The 20,656-nt window shown below is 39.2% G+C and overlaps 2 protein-coding genes and 1 pseudogene across 6 annotated transcripts in view; 1 reads left to right on the top strand and 2 right to left on the bottom strand.

Moving 5' to 3' along the window:
• Positions 1-7,817, bottom strand: part of LOC127653042 (MHC class II regulatory factor RFX1-like) — a 38,455-nt gene extending 30,638 nt beyond the window's left edge. For all 4 annotated transcript variants that reach the window (XM_052139534.1, XM_052139535.1, XM_052139536.1 and 1 more), the window contains exons 1-4: positions 7,379-7,817; positions 3,579-3,922; positions 3,231-3,340; positions 1,126-1,221 (exon numbers count right to left, since the gene is read on the bottom strand). In XM_052139534.1, the coding sequence (XP_051995494.1) occupies positions 1,126-1,221; positions 3,231-3,340; positions 3,579-3,918 (546 nt within the window). In that variant the 5' untranslated portion in view covers positions 3,919-3,922; positions 7,379-7,817. The remainder of the gene's footprint in view (positions 1-1,125; positions 1,222-3,230; positions 3,341-3,578; positions 3,923-7,378) is intronic.
• A 168-nt stretch (positions 7,818-7,985) lies between these two features.
• Positions 7,986-9,749, bottom strand: LOC127652364 (relaxin-3-like; annotated as a pseudogene).
• A 2,326-nt stretch (positions 9,750-12,075) lies between these two features.
• Positions 12,076-20,656, top strand: part of LOC127652994 (interleukin-12 receptor subunit beta-2-like) — a 29,902-nt gene continuing 21,321 nt past the window's right edge. For both annotated transcript variants that reach the window (XM_052139462.1, XM_052139461.1), the window contains exons 1-5: positions 12,076-12,477; positions 13,090-13,371; positions 14,962-15,097; positions 16,816-16,967; positions 17,551-17,693. In XM_052139462.1, the coding sequence (XP_051995422.1) occupies positions 12,414-12,477; positions 13,090-13,371; positions 14,962-15,097; positions 16,816-16,967; positions 17,551-17,693 (777 nt within the window). In that variant the 5' untranslated portion in view covers positions 12,076-12,413. The remainder of the gene's footprint in view (positions 12,478-13,089; positions 13,372-14,961; positions 15,098-16,815; positions 16,968-17,550; positions 17,694-20,656) is intronic.

Genomic DNA, 20,656 nt, shown 5'->3' with positions numbered 1-20,656 from the left:
CAGAAAATTATATTACTGTTAAGCCTACTATGAATATTAAAATATGCCGAACCATGTGTCCTGTATCATAGCTACATGAATGACCTTTGCAGCAAAAAAACTCCGCGTGAAAATCAGTTCGGTATTCAGTGAGGTATGATTAATTAAATGCGCTGACAGTTCATTGCACCTGCCATACAGATTACACTGAGTGGAGCGGGTGACCGGTCTAAGATGGCGGCGCCGCGGCTCGTCCGCGCCAGTAGGCAGTAGCGGTCGATAGGGCATCCATCTATATGATGTCTATGATAATATCTATGTGAGCCACCACACGCGCTAGGTCTCCGCGGTAACGCGTTCAACAAAGCCACGTGCTAAGATGTGCGGATTGACATCTTGGAAGCGGAGGCAACTGAGATTCGTCCTCTGCCACCCGGATTGTGTCACTACAGCAACACGAGGACTTAGAGTGCATTGGGAATTGGGAATGCCAAATTTGAGGGAAATATATAAATAAATAAGGAATCCTGCTGAAGCTTTTTCCGGGTCTCCTGGTCTTCTCTTAAGAGTTTCCAACCGTAATCAAATCGAGATGCTCCAAAATGTGAATATAGACGCATCCTTATAATGAATCTACCTCAGACCAATTGAGGACTTCAATTGCAAAAGGGATTACTGTGGACCAATTAAATATAAATTATTTATTAAATACATTTTATTTGGGGGGCCTTTCTCTGCAAATACTAATATATATATATGATCAATTGCGTTTATTTCGATTATTTCATCAGCACATCATGTAATTAATTTGATTTGAATATTTGAATTGATTGACAGCCTTTTTATAAATAATCATCTTTAAGTAATGAGCTTGACCAGAGCATATTCCTAAAAATATATTATACTCTTTGATAGAAATATGTTTTTTAATTATAACTCAAGCAATTTCACTTTTTAAACATTACAAAAATTTGTCCTTGGATACAAATGTACTGCATTACAGGAATGACCCAAGAGTTGATTATAAACATTTCAAATTAAACCAATAAAATGCATTTAACAGACAGAGAATGGCAGGTGGGACTGTGTGAACTTGAACATCAAAGGCAAAAATAATGACACATTTGTATGTGTGAGAAAACTCACCTCCTGTGTCAGATGCACGGATTGTAGGCTTGTGACATTCAGCTGGGTGCTCGGCTCTGTTTTTGTTGGCTGAGATGTGGCCTGAACCACTGACCTCTGTTAATAGATTACAGAGAAAACAAAAAAATATTAGCTACTGTTACAAAGGCAAACCATCAACTATTTACTCTTCCCACATCTGGAACAGAAGTAATCTGAAAAATAGACTATGACCTGGTTATCAAACACATAGCAAATCCTGCTCTTAAATGGATATTAAAAACAATTCTGTCATCATTTATTCACAGTTAAATACTTTCCTCCATGGAAAACAAAATAAGGTATTTCGAGGAATATTCACATTGCTCTTTTCAATACATTGTAAATATTAAAACCTGCCACATCTAGACGTGACAAGAAGGTCATAAAGAGTGAGTAAATGATAACAAAAATGTCATTTTTGGGTGAACTATTCCTTTATGATCATCATAACTATGCACCCAAGAAAAGGTTTTATGGCTGTAAACATTGTTTATCTTGATGAAAAGGTTCAATACGCTTTAATGTGTAGTTCATCCTCCATGAATGGATAGTATGTGATCTGCAGAAAAAGTTATGGACATGTTTCCCAAAACTAGCATTTCGTATATACACCAAAATGTGTATCATCTGTCCATGAGACACTCCAAAAATGGTCTTTAGATTTTAAAAATCCTTTTGTGGGGGCTTGGGTAGCTCAGCAAGTAAAGACACTGACTACCACCCCTGGAGTCGTGAATTTGAATCCAGGGCGTCCTGAGTTACTCCAGCCAGGTCTCCTAAGCAACCAAATTGGCCCGGTTGCTAGGGAGGGTAGAGTCACATGGGGTAACCTCCTCGTGGTCGCTATAATGTGCTTCTCGCTCTCGTGGGGCACGTGGTGAGTTGTGCGTGGATGCCGCGGAGAATATCGTGAAGCCTCCACATGCACCACGTCTCCATGTAGCTTAAGAAGCCACGTGATAAGAGGTGTGGATTGACGGTCTCAGATGCGGAGGCAACTGAGATTTGTCCTCCGCCATCCAGTTTGAGGTGAGTAACTATGCCACCACGAGGACTTAGAGTGCATTGAGAATTCCGAATTGGGGAGAAAAAAAATGAAAATACTTTTGTAATACATCCAGTCTTACAATCTTCAACAACACTTCCTCTGAAGTCTGCGAAAATTTTATTTAATTGAATTAGACCATGCAGCATTAAAAAAAACACTGGTTACAGACCAGTTCATGTCAAACCTACCCAAATCATAATGTGCATTAATTTGAATGCTTTAATTAATATTTGTAACTCTTTTTAATCCTTCTAAATATTTACCTACTTTTTCTATCCACAACCTTGATTAATTTAAACCTGAAAACCCTTACTTTTTGTGTAAAGATATGGAAAAAATGTATAATTTTGAATTTATTATTATTATCTTGGATCATAGAAAAAGATAACATTTTAGGAGCAATATAATTCTAAAGGTTTATACATTTTCTTTCTATTTTTCTATTCTAAGTTTCTTGATTTGAGGCTTTAGGCCACTACAGCGCACTATGCTTGGTTGTGTTTGTTCAAATGTGTGATGTTTCACTTGTGTATTGAGTAATGTCAGAGACTATTTAAACACTTGAGACCGATCACTTGTATTAAAACTTGAGTTAAAATGAATAGGAGAAATTGGAATGCCCAATTTGCTTGGCAGATGCAAAAAAGGAAGTACTGCCTTACAGCTAAAAGAGCCAATCGCTCTATTAGATACAGACATTGCCAGTCAATCAACTAAAGAATGCACATTAGCTGGACCAGCCTAAATAAAATAGCATTTTTAGCGTGATCTGAGCTACAGAAGCACAATTTATGATGCTATTGTTGTCAGATTTAACTGCTGATTTGAAATATGTTCTTTGATCAAAATCTTGGCCAACCCTTTTGGAGATTTCGGCCTTTCCCCATTCAAGTAGATAGGAGCTGTACTTTTATGCCACTTGTTTACATAGAAAATAGCTGCGTTCCAAAGATGGCGGCAGAGTGGACAGGCTTGTTTTGAAAGGGTCTTTGGAAATGTATTAACTGGGTGTATAGGTGTGTACGGTTAGGATTACCTGTTGGACGGTCTGAACCTGCTGCACAACCTGTGTAGGAACTCCAGTCTGTACTAGAGTTGCAGGAGGACTAGATTCAGACACAGAGTCATTGGAATGAAGAGATCCCTCTACAAGAAAAGAAGAGAGAAACGGTTGAGGATAGGAGAAACAGAGGAGAATAGAGAAGTGATTAACAACTGCTAATCTTGCCCGATATAAATTAATAAAAACATAAAAATTAGACTGAACTAGATTAAACATTTAAGAAAATGCGAGAGGTGCTTGACTGTGCAAAACTTGCAACCCCAAATCCAGGTAGTATACAAATATTAGGGTCCTGTGGGTGTACAATGCATTTACTCTCACCTGTAACTGTGACAACAATGTACTGTGGAGTATTCTGGGCATTGCTGGACTGCGTAGGTGAGCATTGAATCTCAGCTGTGACGTATTGCGTCTGAGTGGGTATAGCCTGTGTGGGCGGGGTCTGAACAATTGCCTGGCTCTTCTGTGAATGTGTCGGAGGGGGCGTGGTCTGGTCGGCAGGTGGGGCAGCTGAGGCGGAGGCCCCTGTAGTCTGAAGTTCAGCCAGGAAGTGTTGTGGAGCTGCCGTCACGGTGGTTGTCTGTGCTGTTGTTGAAGTCACAATGCCCCCCTGAGGCTGGGAGGGCTGCTGCAGCTCCCTCACATAAGTTGGAGTTGCCATTGGACTGAATGCAATCAGAAAAGAATCACATGCTCACATTATAATAAAGCAATGACAAAACAAGATTTGTACAGAAAATATCAGGGTGCTAGATGGGTGGTTGCTAGGACGTTGTTATGTGGCTGCTCAATGGCTCCCACACCCACATCTCTATAATATGCTGGTCCCTATATATGGCTTTGGTCCCTTCTTTTAGTCCATTCTTTGTGCATATCGCTACCAACTGGTTGGGTCTGGTCAAAGGTGGAGATTTACAGTAAAAAGAATTACTTATACATTGATTTGTTTCTCACTCATCATATCTCTTCTGAAGATTTGGATTTAACCACTGAAGTCTTATGAGCCACGCTTCCACTATTGGGTCAAATGAGGGCGTTAGTATGTGCCAGGGCCAGTTGCATTCCCACTGTCACTTCTGGGACTTCATCGTGCCTCCTAGGGGGCTTCTCAGGGCCAATGATCAATAGCTTTTGAGCCGTCGATTACCCTTGGGCCAAATGAGGCCGATTGGGGTGGGGTCACAGTCAAAGGCGGAGTTTCGCTGAACTTGTCAGTTTGTTTATCCAGCGCACCGTTGTACAGGTTTGGAAAAAATTGCAGGTAGAGTTAAAATGCACAATGGACAAAGAAAGAATTTTCCATGGTTCTAGATCATGGACAGTGTTTTGGGATATCGTCCCGTTGCTAGTGGGGAGACCACTCTGAACACAATGGCAGTTACAGTCGGTGAGTTGTCAATGCTAAACTATCTTGCTAGCTAGCTAATATTTACATATGATATAAATGCAATATTTTAGATAACTAGATAACATGATACCAGCTTGAGTTTCCCTCTTGCTTGTGAAATGGGTGGAATGTGTGATGTTGGCAACTTCTGCATTGTATGGACCTACAGAGCTGAGATATTCTTCTAAAAATCTTAATTTTTGTTTTGCAGAAGAAAGAAAGTCATACACATCTGGGATGGCATGAAGGTGATTAAATTAAGAATTTAAATTTTACGTAAACTATCCCTTTATATCTGATCGCTTAGAAAAGTAATAGCACATCTCTTCTCAAGAAGATGCACAGTTTGAGGTATCATGCGCATGAAAAATTAATACTTAGGTTTAGAGGTTTTAAACCATTTGTTTTTAGTAATCACATTTACTAAATACCGCCTTGGCACAATCATGCTTCTACTACAAAGCCCTAAAGACTACAACCATTGTTGGGCCAGCAAGTTGAGGAAGGAATGTTAGGGCAGAGCAATTGGTATCCAATAACCGGTAGACTGATCACTGATGGCAAAATGCAAATGAATACGGGCACACCCCATTATCAAGAACAAAAAATGAGACTTTGAAATTAAATGATTCGTTCACTCAAAAATGAAAATTCAGTCATTGTTTACTCCCCATATGACTGTCTTTCTGTTTTTTTAAGACAAAGAGAGAAATTTTGAAAAAATGGTATGCTCAGTGATGTCATACAAAGGCACTTAAAGGTGACCACCTCTTTAAGCTTCTAAAGGACACAAAAGTATAATTCAGAAGTTTAATAAATGATTCCATGAGACTCATGAATGTTATGAAAGCATATGATAAGGTTTGGTGTGAAACAATCTGAAATCGAATGTATTATTTAGTGAAAATGTTCACTGACTGTTGATCTCCTGTCATGATAGGGCACGAGAGGAACAGTTCACGAAGCTCCCTCGCGACATGGGGTGTTCAAGCGAAAACTTGTTTGTTTATCTAAAAACAGGCCTGCCACAGCGATAACAACAACAGAACACAACACAGGTCCATGCAAATCTGAGAACAGAACTTACAGAACATGTCTGAAGAGTTTGTAGTCAAAGAATAGATGCATTTCTATGCCCAGCCTGATTTTTTTAATTGAGTTCTCAGAAATCAAAAAGAAACACAGAGGAGGCTACAGGCAGCCTCGGTCACACCGTGTCCTAACCTGATGGCAAACGACACACGATAAAAGGTATATTTTCTATGTTAATCAGAGTTTTTGTCCTAACCAACAGTTACAAGCGATGGTACATTCTATCGATCACGTGTTATCTATTTCCGGCATCGTGCAGGTAACTCCATCCACTGTGAACTGGCACAGTTCCAAAAACATTTAAAGAAATAAGGCTGGGCATAGAAATGCATCTATTCTTCGACTACAAACAATTCTGAGATGTTTAGAAAGATCTGTTCTATGACTTGTGTGCAGCTGTGTAGTGTTTTGTTATCGCTATCACTATGGAGGACCTTGTGAAGTAAGTTTTTGCTTGAACGCTCGAGGGGGTCACGAGGGGGCTGCATGAACTGCATGCTCTTATGCCCCATCATGAACGTGCACAGGAGATCAACAGACAGTGAAACTTTTCACTAAATCACACATCAGATTTCGGTTGTTTCTCACCAAAACGGAGTCTAATGGAATCATTCACTGGACTTGTGCATCATTGTGAAGCTTGATGAGGTGGTAACTATAAACTGCCATTGTATGACATCACAGAGTACAACATTTTTCACAATTTCTCCCTTTGTGTTAAGAAAAAGAAAGTCATACAGGGTTATAGCAACACAGGGTGTAAACAATGGGTGAGAAACACAGGGTGAGAAAACAATGACTGGATTTTCATTTTTGGGTGAACTATCCCTTTAATAAGGTGCCTTTCATCCATTCAGGCTTATACATTTAAAACTCCAATGTCATAAATGAACAAGTAGCCTATTGATTTATAACAGGTACCAATCAGGTTGAAACACTGTTCTTCTAACATATGTATACGCACCCATTGAACATTTGCATAAATATACGTGCCAATAAATATAATATTTTTTACCTCATTGCTATAAAAACTCACAGAGAAACAATTAATGGTTGTAAAGGATACAGAAAAGCCGTTCGTGTATTTAGACATAGTATCTGCGCAATCAAAATTCCAGGTTTGATGCAACTATTTGCATTGTGCCATATTCTGTTCTGTTTACAATACAGGGATGCTTCGTAGCTAATAATCACCAATGGTGACCAACCAGCGCTCTTTAAGGATGACAAGATCGTGAGAGTATGGTTTATATCCAGGTTTGTCAACGTGGTCGTCGCTGTAACTATGCCAACCGCGTTTATAACACCTGCCTCCATAGCAACACTTGCCGAACGCTATGGTAGGGTGGCTTTTTTGCAATGTGTCTGAAGGCTCACGAATTATTGCAAACAACACCCGCCATTTTGTACAACCTATCAAGTATATCGTCATAACAACGAGCAGCTTTAGGTGAGCCCGGTGGTAAGGGATAAACGTTTGCAAGAAACCTCCGGTTGGCGCGCGACTCGACTGCTTAGCAATACCGGTCACTATTGATGGTTATCGGACATCGGTGTCCGCTAACACAAAAATACCATGAGTTCTCGCACATTTTTTCGATACACTGTGACTTGTTGTGAAATATACTAAAAACGAGATCACCTCTTATTCCGCGTGACTTTTCCAGCGGGTACTTTTGACTTAATACCCGTTTTCAATGAATCGGGTTGTTGTTGTTGTTGATTCTCGTTGCTGGGTTCTTGTCACCACGACTACCGTGGCTATGGCGCTTCGTCCTCACCCGGGCAACTGTTGCTACCCACTATCTTTGCTCCCGCCCCCTTTGTTTACTTCGATTGGGCAAAAAACAACAACTATAACGCCGCCTTTTCCTATTGGTGCAACTAGGAAGTGAATAATATATATGACACCTCATTCGTCCCACATTCATGTCTATTAAATACGTGCATTGCGCAAACAGGCTGCGGCGCTACACTGATCATAAATCAGTCGTGACGTTTTGTTCACCCTTAAAGGGATAGTTCACCCAAAAATGAAAATTCTCTCATCATTTACGCACCCTCATGCCATCCCAGATGTGTATGACTTTCTTTCTTCTGCAGAATACAACTGAAGATTTTTAGAAGAGTATCTCAGCTCTGTAGGTCCATACAACACAAGTGAATGGTGACCAGAACTCCAAAAGTTCCAAAAAGGAGATAAAGGCAGCATAAAAGTAACCTCTGACCCACTGGGAATGTGATGAAAGCAGTGTGATGGCAGTCTGGTATACAATGAGTTGCTATAATCTAACCTTGACAATATTAGTGAGTGGATCACAGTTTCTAGATCTGATTTAGAGAGAAAGTGTTTTACTTTTGCAAATTATCTCAGATGGAAAAAGTTGCTCCTAACAACATCACTGATCTGTCTATTGAAAAGTAGCGATGAGTCTAAGATCACTCCAAGGCTCCTTGCAGGATCTTGCACATTTAACGACAGCGGACCTTGCTGGTCGACCAGTCCAGGTAAAGAGGACTTGGAGGCGCTGAGAATCATGACTTCAGTTTTGCTCTCATTTAACTGTAAGAAATTGTCTGCCAGAAAGCACTTTCGATTAGGGCATTCTCGATTGATGATTGTTTTGTCCAAACATGCTGGAAAATAAAATTGAATGTCATCAGCATAGCGATGATAAGACATGCCATATCTCTGATAAATTGAGGCCAGAGGGTGCATGTACACAGAGAATAGTAAGGGTCCTAGAATTTACCCTTGAGGCACCCCATGTTCTTCCTTGATTGAAATTGATCTAAGATGTTGAACTTATTTAAGTAGGAGTAGAGCTGTGTGTAGACAACTCTATATAAAATCTTGTAAATGAAAGGGAGTTGTGAGATTGGTCTATAATTATTGTGAACTGCTAGATCTAAAGAAGGGTTTTATAGCAGAGGATGTACAATAGCATGTTTAAGACAGCTTGGAACAACTTGCTAATGAACTGTTTATAATTGCTGTCACTCTGGAACCAATTGTTGTAAAAACCATTTTGGAGACAAAACACCAGCTTGAAACTGGAACACTTCATCTTCAGAGTTATATCTATTACCTCTACAGATTCTCTCTACTATTATTCTGACATTTCACATTCTTAAAATATAGTGATCCTAACTGACATAAGACAGGGAAATATTTTCTTGATTAAATGTCAGGAAATGTGAAAAAATTAGTTTTTTATTTGGCATATTTAAATTTTTTTAAGGTGTATTTTAACTGAATATATATTAAAGGGGGGCTTTAACCCCTGTGGTCTCAGATTGTTAAACCCCACTATATAATTATACAATTATCTTAAGCACAATAAATGAACACAGAAACACAAATCTAACACAGAGGAAGCACACACTCTCTCTCATTCACTCCATAGGGTATATTAGTCTCAACAAAGGGAGCTGACCTCTTCTTTGCTGAACCCCCACTTGCAGCAGGCATTGGACAGTCCCACCACAACATCTCATTCATTTCTGTCATCGGTATGCAACGCTTCAAGCACTTGCTTTGAAATGAGTGAGCGTGCAAGTCTGCTGAACTCAACGCCTTCATGTTCACCTTGTGCCACCGACAGAGCATTATGGTCAGAGGTATGCTGGGTGGATGAGGAACCAGTATGCAGCATCCAGCTCTCTGCAGCATTATTGTCATCTGAGTTGAATAAGTCCAGTATTTCATCTGGGTGACATAAAAGTCACTTTGATCAATGTTACTGTAATAAACAAAGGATGTATCACCATGATGTGTGTTTTTGTAGTATACCATCAAAATTCAAAGTATTTAAAAATGCAACCAGTAAAATGTCACATGCTTAATGTATTAAGCACTAACTTGTATTTAAGGAATGTTTCCATCGAGAGCCTCCACAGGTGAAACTGACAGCTCGGGTGAACTCCCGGCTGCATAATTTCACTCCATACGAGGGGCCGTTCAATGCCTCTATTCCAGCCAGTAAAACTGCAAGTGCTGTAGTCTTCCTCATAAAATGGGGAGCAGAGATTTACTGACAGTTCAGAAGCTGGTTTCCTGCTGGCCTCTCTCTGGTTTGGTACCAGATGCCTGTTTGATGGTGAAGGTCAGTGAGTGGTCCTCAGTTCCTCCTGGTCTTGCTTAAATAGAGATGAGCGGGACACATGTTCAAACACCCCCCAACAGGCTCTGAAGTGATAGATAACCCAGTAAGATAAGGCCCAAGACCTTTCTGGAAACAAGAGCATAGAAGGTTAAGTTATTATTATGAAAAGTGTAAGGGAGCACAGTGATCTGAAATATTATTTCTCTATTTAAATTGATTTATCAAATGTTTGGCACTATAGTCATGTCAGTTTATTGCTGGCATGTTTGATAACATTTTTATTTATTTATTAGTAACTGGACTTTACATCTTTACACACTATTAATATTACTTTGACAGTATAAAAGTACAGTATATACTGTATATACAGAATGTGTTTGTGCATATATATATATATATATATATATATATATATATATATATATACCGATCAGCCACAACAGTAGAACCACCTGCCTAATACTGTGTAGGTCCCCCTTGTGCCACCAAATCAACCTGCATGAAGTGCATAAAATCATGCAGATACGGGTCAGGAGCTTCAGCTAATGGTCGAATCAACCATCAGAATGGGGAAAAATGTGATCTCAGTGATTTGGACTGTGCATGCTTGTTGGTGCAAGTTGGGCTGGTTTGAGTATTTTTGTATCTGCTGATCTCCTGGGATTTAGAATTTACTCCGAATGGTGGCAAAATCAAAAAACATCCAGTGACTGGCAGTTCTGTGGATGGAAATGCCTTGTTGATGAGAGAGATCAACAGAGAATGGCCAGAATTTTTTGAACTGACAAAGTCTGCAGTAACTCAGATAACCACTCTGTATGCGTGTTGGTGCTGTTTTGTCAGCATGAGGGGGACCTACACAATAATAGGCAGGTAGTTTTAATGTTGTGACTGATTGGTGTATGTATGTATATATTAGGGCTGTCAATTGATGAAAATTTGTATCGAATTAATTACATGGTGTCCCGATTAATTAATCGCAATTAATCACATATACAAATATTTGCTGAGAAAGCCCCTTATATAACAATACTTCAATATATAATGATTATACATATATATATATATATAATATGTATATATATATGTGTGTGTGTGGGGGGTGATATAGTGTAGATATTTTATATTTACTCTTAATCACATTTGGCATTTTATGACATCTAAAGTATTTTATAAGCTAAGCTAATGATCTCAATTTTTTTTGGATCAGTCAATTTGATCTTACCCCAAATCTTATCCTTACAGTATAAGACAGTTATTGAAAAGCGATTGATTTAATCACATTGGACAAATCTTAAAATGATAAATAAATAAAATAGATAAGTTCAGGGATAATCATTAGCTACATAGGCTACATTTGCAACATTTTAAAAGGTTATTATAGAGATTGTTTACCCCAAAATGAAAATTCTCTCGTCATTTACTCACCCTCATACCATCACAGTGTACGACTTTCTTTTTTCTGCAGAACAAAAGTTAAGATTTGTATAAATGGATCTCAGCCCTGTAGGTCCATTTCCTCTTTCGCTTCCAAAATATGAAAGAATGTGGAAGTAAAAGTGGAGATTTAGAGTAAAAAACAAAAGGTCTTAAATATTGTTCTGTTGCTCACACACACCTGTCATATCACATCTGAAGATATTGATGAAAAAACTGGAGTCTTATGGATCGCTTTTATGCTGCCTTTATATGCTTTTTGGTGCTTCAAAGTTCTGGCCAACATTCACGTGCATTGTATGGATCTGAAATATTCTTCAAAAAATCTACGTTTGTGTGCTGCAGAAGAAAGTCTTACACATCTGGATGGCACGAGGGTGAGTAAATGATGAGATCATTTTCCTTTTTGAGTGACCTATAAAATCCAAAGTGCCTTTTACTCAGAGAGTTCCTTAGCCCTGCTGTACCCTATTTATTATTTTACTAATATTATATCCCACTTATGTAGACTAAGCTAATTTGTTACATTGGTCATATTACCTTCTTTGTATAAAACAGGTGAAATTTCCAACTGCAATATGTAAACTTATGACATGAAACACATTTTAGGTGACCAAAAATGTGAATTTAAGTGGCCCCAAATTAATCTGAAGAAGGGTCCCTTACAGTTTCCCCTAAAGTCATGTTTTACTGTAGGAACCGAGTAATCATTGATCTGATTGGTCGCTGGGCTTTACGTAGGCGACATGTGGGCGGAGTCTTCTGGTAAAGCACGAGTGTTCGGTTATTCTTAAAATATGAGTTCAACGTGGACAGCGTTCAAGTTTCCATGTTTGCGACTAATCGATTAAACGTAACATTTCCATAAGTAATACAATTTAAGGGAATATTATTCCGGGAAAGATGCCTGACCCGTCATATAGAAGGATGACTTTATTGTTATTGACGGATTTCTGAAAAGAAAAACAGCGAAAAAACTTTATGCGTCAGCGGGTCAGTGATGTTTACGTCGTCGCGAAATAAACAAATGCGTCAATGATCGCGGACTTTCCGTGACTGTGTAATAAGTGTCATATGCAGTTACCAGTACGTTGCCTTATTCTGGAATTTTCGCGTGTGCGAATGCCGTGAGCAATGGGATGGGAAAATGTGAACTTGTATTTGCTTATACCGCTGTACATATGGATGAACTCTCAAGGTGAGCAAAAGTGTTTTTGCAATATTTTTATTTCAGTTATGCTCAAAAAATAATTTTGTCATAATGTAAAATATACATTACCTTTAATAACGTATAATAAATAAATACACAAGTTGCCCCCAAAAGTATTTGGACACTTCAGGAGCCACAAATAAAAATGTATGAATGCCATTGCATTATATAACAAAAATGTAAGTGCAAATATCAAGTGTGTCACATGCACACCTTTTAAGCAAAACATTGCATGAAAAGATGTTTGTTTGGTTTTACATTATAAACAACAGTTCATAATTAATATAAGAAGCAGTATTACGACATGTCCATAAAAGGGGAAACTGACTTCATACATCCTCTAAAATGTCAAAATGTCTAATAATATTGAAGTTAGTTGTGAGAAAAGGTCTAGTGTCATTTTAAATGTCATTTGCTTTGATGTTTTATCTAATGCATTGACATTCCGATATTTTAAGTGTGACAAATACTTTGAATAATCCTTGAATATTTTTGTAGAATTCCAAACTTTATGTAATTGGCATGGGACAGTCCTGTAAGATCTTTATTCGTGTCCCAACCTTTTCTTATCATAATTCTTTGTCTTTTTTATGTGTTCAGCCTCATTTGTAGTGGATGTAAACTGCTGGTGGAATCAGCGGTTTCCTGGGGCGGAGAATGTGGTGTGCAACACCAGTGCACAAGGAAGCACAGACCATTGTGAATTCTGCCAGCTTTATATTATCTTACTTGAGCAGAGACATCAGTTACCCAGTGCCTGTGCCAATGCCATTCAAAATGTTCACATTCCTGTTGCATCAGAACATATCAAATATATTCGCTGTGAGCTTGAGTGCCAGGAAAATACAGATGGACTCTGCCACGTTACAGTAAGAGGAGGCTGTGAGTATCACTGTGTTACTTCATTTAGGCTACAGTACTTCCAATGACCTCATGACTGTTTTTGCAACTTAAATGATTAGGTCACCCAAAAATGGGTGAAAGTTTTCTCATTATGACGTGACTTTCTGTCTTCTGCTGAACACAAATGAAGATTTTTAGAAGAATATTTCAGCTCTGTAGGTCCATACAATGCAAGCGAATGGTGGCCAGAACTTTGAAGCTCCAAAAAGCACATAAAGTCAGCATAAATGTAATTTCCAGTGGTTAAATGCACATCTTTAGAAGCGATATGATGGTGAGAAATTCTCCTCCCTGCCCAGTAGGTGGCGATATGCATGAAGAATGCAAATTCTCTGTTACTCACCCACACCTATCAAATCAGTTCTGAAGACATTGATTTAACCACTGGAGTCATTATGTATGGATTACATTTATGCTGCCTTTATGTGCTTTTGGAGCTTCGAAAATGTTGTGCCCATTAACTTGCCTTGTGGGGACCTTCAGAGCTGAAATATTCTTCAAAAAAAATCTTTGTTTGTGTTCTACAGAAGAAAGAAGTTCACACATCTGGGATGGCATGAGGGTGAGCAAGTGAGAATCTTAATTTTTGGGTGAAATGTTCCTTTAAAGAATGTTCATCACAAATTAAGCTCTAAATTACCACAGGAAATAATTTCAACTCATCCATTAATTTGGATAAATAAAGGAAAATGTGTGTTAAGGTATGCACTTACAATAGAAGTCTTGAGGGAAAGCCAGTGCACCAGGATAACTGTTAAAATACACAATGTTTTGAAAGTTTAGCCGCAAGATCTCAACATCATATGTATTATCATGAGGCTAGTGAGAAAATTGTTTACTAGCACCTGTGCAAAAGGCATATCCATTCATACTAAAAATAAAAGCTGCTAAACATAATATCCTTCACACAAAACTTGAAAGGGTATCAAAAAGAGACCCACACCCCTCAGAATAATCCACCCACACCCACTTAACGAGAAGTTCCTCTGCCTAGAAAGGTATTCCCATTGATAAAACAATGAATTCAACAACTTTACAATAGTGCATTTTTTTTGTGCAATAGAATTAATGTAAGTGTTTTTAAAAAAGACTGATATGCATATTCGTGTTTTAAAGCTTTTGTAATTTCTTATCCCATAGACTTCCATTGTAAGTCCCCAACTATAAACATTATATATATATATGTGTGGGGCAGTGGTGGCTCAGTGGTTGAGGCTCAGGTTTACTGACCAGAAGGTCAGGGGTTCAAGCCCCAGCACCACCAAGAAGCCACTGTTGGGCCCTTGAGCAAGGCACTTAACTCCAGGTTGCTCCGGGGAGATTGTCCCTGTAATAAGTGTAAGTCGCTTTGGATAAAAGCGTCTGCCAAATGCATAAATGTAAAGTGTATCTTACTTTCGCAGATTTACCCGCATGACTTCCTCAACCACTGAGCCACCACTGCCCCACACTTCCCTTCCTGTCTGAAAATGAACGATGCTCTTATAGCACACTGTGTTTTATGGTTCTCTTCCTCTCTTTTGTTCTACATTCTTCCCTAAATGTTTAACATTCCCCCCTTGTTTACAGATCCTCCATCTGCACCGTCCAGCCTTAAGTGTTCTATAGAAGAGTCTGAGGAAGGAGACATTCATTGCTCTTGGTCTAGATCTAATGAGACAATGATTACAACTGTTTACACCCTACACTGGCAAGATTGTGATGGGTAAATCACAAATGTTGTCTTATTACCCCACCATTAAATGTACATTATGTCCACGTTGAACAAAAGTGAGTACACCCCTCACATTTTTAAAATATTTGATGATATCTTTTCATGTGACAACACTGAAGAAATGACACTTAGCTACAATGTAAAGTAGTGAGTGTACAGTTTGTTTAACAGTGTAAATTTGCTGTCCCCTCAAAATAACTCAAAACACAGCCATTAATGTGTAAACCGCTGGCAACAAAAGTGAGTACACCCCTAAGTGAAAATGTTCAAATTGGGCCCAATTAGCCATTTTCCCTCCCCGGTGTCATGTGACTCATTAGTGTTACAAGGTCTCAGGTGTGAATGGGGAGTAGGTGTGTTAAATTTGGTGTCATCACTCTCACACTCCCTCATACTGGTCACTGGAAGTTCAACATGGCACCTCATGGCAAAGAACTCTCTGAGGATCTGACAAAAAAATTATTGTTGCTCTACATAAAGATGTCCTAGGCTATAAGAAGATTGCCAAGACTCTGACACTGAGCTTCAGCATGGTGGCCAAGACCATACAGTGGTTTAATAGGACAGGTTCCACTCAGAACAGGCCTCACCATGGTCGACCAAAGAAGTTGAGTGCACGTGCTCAGCGTCATATCCAGAGGTTGTCTTTGGGAAATAGACATATGAGTGCTGCCAGCATTGCTGCAAAGGTTGAAGGGGTGGGGGGTCAGCCTGTCAGTGCTCAGACCATACGTGGCACACTGCACCAAATTGGTCTGCATGGCTGTCGTCCCAGAAGGAAGCCTCTTCTAAAGATGATGCACAAGAAAGCAAGCAAACAGTTTTTTGTAGACAAGCAGACTAAGGACATGGATTACTGAAACCATATCCTGTGGTCTGATGAGACCAAGATAAACTTATTTGGTACAGATGGTGTCAAACTTGTGGTGGAAACCAGGTGAGGAGTACAAAGACAAGTGTGTCTTGCCTACAGTCAAGCATGGTGGTGGGAGTGTCCTGGTCTGGGGCTGCATGAGTGCTGCCAGCACTGGGGAGCTACAGTACATTGAGGGGACCATGAATGGCAACATGTACTGTGACATACTGAAGCAGAGCATGATCCCCTCCCTTCGGAGACTGGGCCGCAGGGCAGTATTCCAGCATGATAACAACCCCAAACACACCTCCAAGACGACCATTGCCTTGCTAAAGAAGCTGAGGGTGAAGGTGATGGACTGGCCAAGCATGTCTCCAGACCTAAACCCTATTGAGCATCTGTGGGGCATCCTCAAACGGAAGGTGGAGGAGCACAAGGTCTCTGACATCCACCAGTGGAAGAGGACTCCAGTGGCAACATGTGAAGCTCTGGTGAACTCCATGCCCAAGAGGGTTAAAGCAGTGCTGGAAAATAATGGTGGCCACACAAAATATTGACACTTTGGGCCCAATTTGGACATTTTCACTTAGGGTGTACTCACTTTTGTTACCAGCGGTTTAGACATTAATGGCTGTGTTTTGAGTTATTTTGAGGGACAGCAAATTTACACTGTTATACAAGCTGTACACTCACTACTTTACATTGTAGCAAAGTGTCATTTCTTCAGTGTTGTCACATGAAAAGATATAATCAAATATTTACAAAAATGTGAGGGGTGTACTCGCTTTTGTGAGATACTGTATGTCGCCATTTAACGTTTTGTGTGTGTGTGTGTTTGTGTATTTATATACAGGTATGTTGACTCCAGAGAGAGTGATAGTGACAATGGAGTCATAAAACGAGCAGAGTATATGAAAAACACTGACATTAAAGTATGGGTTACTGCCAAAAACCTGCTGGGTTCTGCACAGTCTGAAGAGTCTGTCTTCAACACAGGCCATATAAGTAAGGCACTTTTACATTCTCGCAACTCACCAACTATCTCTGAAACATATTTGAGGCCTTATCTTTGAGCGTCAGGTGTTTGGGTTGTCTTATTCGTTTTACAAGTAATTTGCAAGAACCTCAGAACATACAAAACAGTATGGATTTGATTCATTATGTAGTATAAATCACATTGTGGCAGGGCGGAGGGCGGGGCCAGTTTCTGATTCCGCACACCCGGCCCCTAATTAGGCTGATTAAACCCGAGTGGGATAAAGATGATCGGAGACGGCAGTGCGACAGAGAGAAAGAGTTGTGACACCTGTGTGTTTGTCTTTTTGTTTAACTTTACTATTAAATTATTATTTATATTGTCAAGCCGGTTCTCGCCGCCTCCTTTCCCTTGTAACTCATTACACACATGAATCCATATTTTATACTGTGAATAAAATGAATGAATCTGTGTTTTTAAACAAATCTTTCAATTATTTCTGAGCAGCGTCAGGTCTGATCTCACCTAGGGCACCATCACCGAGTGTCCCTATTATGTATGCACTAGAACCTTGCAGTACTTATGCTTGCATTAATATCTTTACCCCTATAGCTCGGCCAGACACACCCTATATTATTAATCACACCTCTCAGCCACTGGAGATCTTCTGGAAGATGGACTGTGATCTGTTTGGTTTCTCTGGCATGATGTGTCAAGTGCAGTACCATAGACTCGATGACATGGACTGGACTGAGGTAAGAGAAATAGAGGAGAACTAGGGCTGTCTGACAGCAATGATTTCCAGATTTGATTAGATTCTGATTCTTAATTGAATTCGCTATAGACTCACTATTCTTCAGGCTTGATTATGTTGAATTTAGGAGGTTTCCTCTATTGTGTTTTCCTTCTTTCAAAAGATGTGATTCGGCTAAATAATGTTCGGTACACAGCAAATTCATCTGAAACTCTGTACAGTCAGGGCAACATTTGCAGGATAGGAGGTATGCTACAATTATTGACCAGTAAAAATTAGGGATACACAGATATATCTGGGTCCGATATTTATCGGCCAAATAGTGACCAAATTAAAACCATCTGCAAATCAGATTTAAGCATGAAAGTTAAAAACAGATGATTCATTTATTTTAAATGATCATCACACTTTGTTAAAACTCTTCGAATTGAAATGCACAATCCAGAAATATTGATAGCCACAGAATGTAGAAGGGTTGGCACTCCTAAGATGTAATATACATTACATTATTACAAAAAAACGTTGTTACAGATGTGACCCCTATATCGTGGTTGTTAAATGTTAAATAAGTCCTAGTAGGGATGCACATATCCTCACAGAATCTGATATATGATGTCACAGTATCTGTGAGCTCATCCAGATTGGTGGCTGCAGCCTCAAAAACACTTCAATCAGTGCAGTCAAAGCAGGCTTGTAGTTTCAGCTCTGCTTCATTGGTCCATTCTTTACAGTGCTTACTACAGGTTTAGCAGATTTTAGTTTCTGCCTGTAGTTTGGAAAAAGATGAACCAGACAGTGATCAGAGAGTCCCAAAGCTGCTCTATGGACAGAGCAACATACATCCTTTATTGTTGTGTAGCAGTGATCAGTATATTTCTGTCTCTGGTTGGGCATGTAATGTGAGGTTTGCTTTGTTAAATGTAACATTAATATAATTCTTATTATTATAAGCCAATTATAATTAGCTTATTATTATTATTATTATTATTATAGTTGTTGTTATTGTTTGACTAAATAATGGTGTCCTATTATAAAAATGCCTGATAGACTTACAGGACTTTGAACTGTTTGTAGGCTATATTGATATTATTTTCATTTCTTTTAATGTTTGAATTTGTATTTATTATTCACTGCAAAATGTGTGCTTGACATTTCACATTTTGCTTGACACCTCCTGCCTCCAGAATAATGTTGTTACACATGAACTAGGGCTGCACAATTAATCGGAAAACGAATCGCTACTAGGTTTTCCGGCTCTCACGATTATGTAATCCCAAAAACTGATGATTACAGCATTCAATTAAAGCCTTAATGGGTTCTATTTAGAACATGTTTTTGCAGCGGTTAAGTTTCTAACCATTCCCAGATGTTGAGCAATGAAATGGCAGTGGCCAATCAGAGACACTCGTGAGTGTACAGTACAGTCCTATCAGTAATTACAAACAATCCTTATGCGCAAGTTTGGAATAGTCTGACGTCCAGATACTTGCTTTATAGTATATTTCATCTCGGTTTTGCGATGGCACACGAAGATTAGTGCTAAAGAAACATCACCTGACTCTCTAAAAGAAGCTGTAGAACAAAGGTGAGCAACTTTGAATTATTTTCAATTCGTTAAATGTCGCCACGTTTTATTTATCAAAAGTAAACTACCTGCAAACGAGCAACGCAACAAAACTAAAACAATCCCTGACCGTTATAATCAAAGTACATACAGGGTCTAAAACAGGAGAGTTTGAACATTAAATAGCTTAAAATTAAAAAAGAAGAACAGTTGTATTGATGTATTAAACAAAGTAAAGTGCAGCCGTGGCCAAAAGTATTGGCAGTGACACATTTTGTGTTTTGCTAAGTTTGCTGCTTCAGTATTTGTAGAATATTTATATTCCAAATGTTTCTATGGTATACTGGAAAACAATGATAAGCGTTTCATAAGTTTTAAAGGCTTTTATTGGCAAAAACACTCAATATATGCAAAGAGTCAGTATTTACAGTGTTGACCCTTGTTCTTCATAACCTCTGCAATTTGCTCTGGCATGCTGGATATCAGCTTAAATTCTTGCCTTATTAGTGCTCGGAGTTGATCACAATTTATGGGCTTCTGCTTGTCCACTCGCCTCTTGAGGATTGACCACAGGTTCTCTATGGGATTAAGTTCTGAGGAGTTGCCTGGCCACGGATACAAAATTTCAATGTAATGATCTCTGAGCCACTTCATTATCACTCTTGCCTTGTGACATAGTGCTCCATCATGCTGGAAAATGCATGGACCATCACCAAATTGCTCCTGGATCATTGGGAGAAGTTGCTCTTACTGGACGTTTTGATACCATTCTTTATTCATGGCAGTGTTTTTGGGCAGAATTGTGAGCAAGCCCACTCCCTTTGATGAAAAGCAACCCCACACATGGATGGTCTCAGGATGCTTCACTTTTGACACGACACAGGACTCATGGTAGCGTTCACCTTTTTTTCTCCGGACTATCGATTTTCCAGATGTCCCAAACAGTCGGAAGGGGGCTTGAGAGAAAATATCTTTGCACCAGTCTTCTGCTGTCCAATCCTTGTACTTCCTGCAGAATTTCAGTCTGTCCTTGATGTTTTTCTTGGAGAGAAGTGGCTTCTTTGCTGCCCTTCTTGACAGCAGGCCATTGTCCAAAAGTCTTCCCCTCACTGTGCGTGCAGATGCACTCACACCAACCTGCTGCCAATATTGAGCAAGCTCCGCACTGGTGGCCAAAAAACAGTGTAATTTGGGTTTTTGTGATAAAGTAAATTTTTACAATTATTTAAAATGCATCTGATCACTCTGCACAATAATCTAGAATCAATGTGAATCAACACCACAACAACTGAAGCAGAAAACATTGCGAAACATAAATTGATGTCACTGCCAATACTTTTGGTCATGGTTGTAGCTTGTTTTGAAGTCCGCTTGTTGCAGACCATAGTCATTGTTATCTT

The sequence above is a fragment of the Xyrauchen texanus genome, chromosome 12 (genome assembly GCF_025860055.1).
Source record: "Xyrauchen texanus isolate HMW12.3.18 chromosome 12, RBS_HiC_50CHRs, whole genome shotgun sequence".
NCBI classification, from domain to species: domain Eukaryota; kingdom Metazoa; phylum Chordata; class Actinopteri; order Cypriniformes; family Catostomidae; genus Xyrauchen; species Xyrauchen texanus.
The sequence above is the reverse complement of the archived record's forward strand: the minus strand, read 5'-3'. Positions and strand labels throughout refer to the sequence as shown.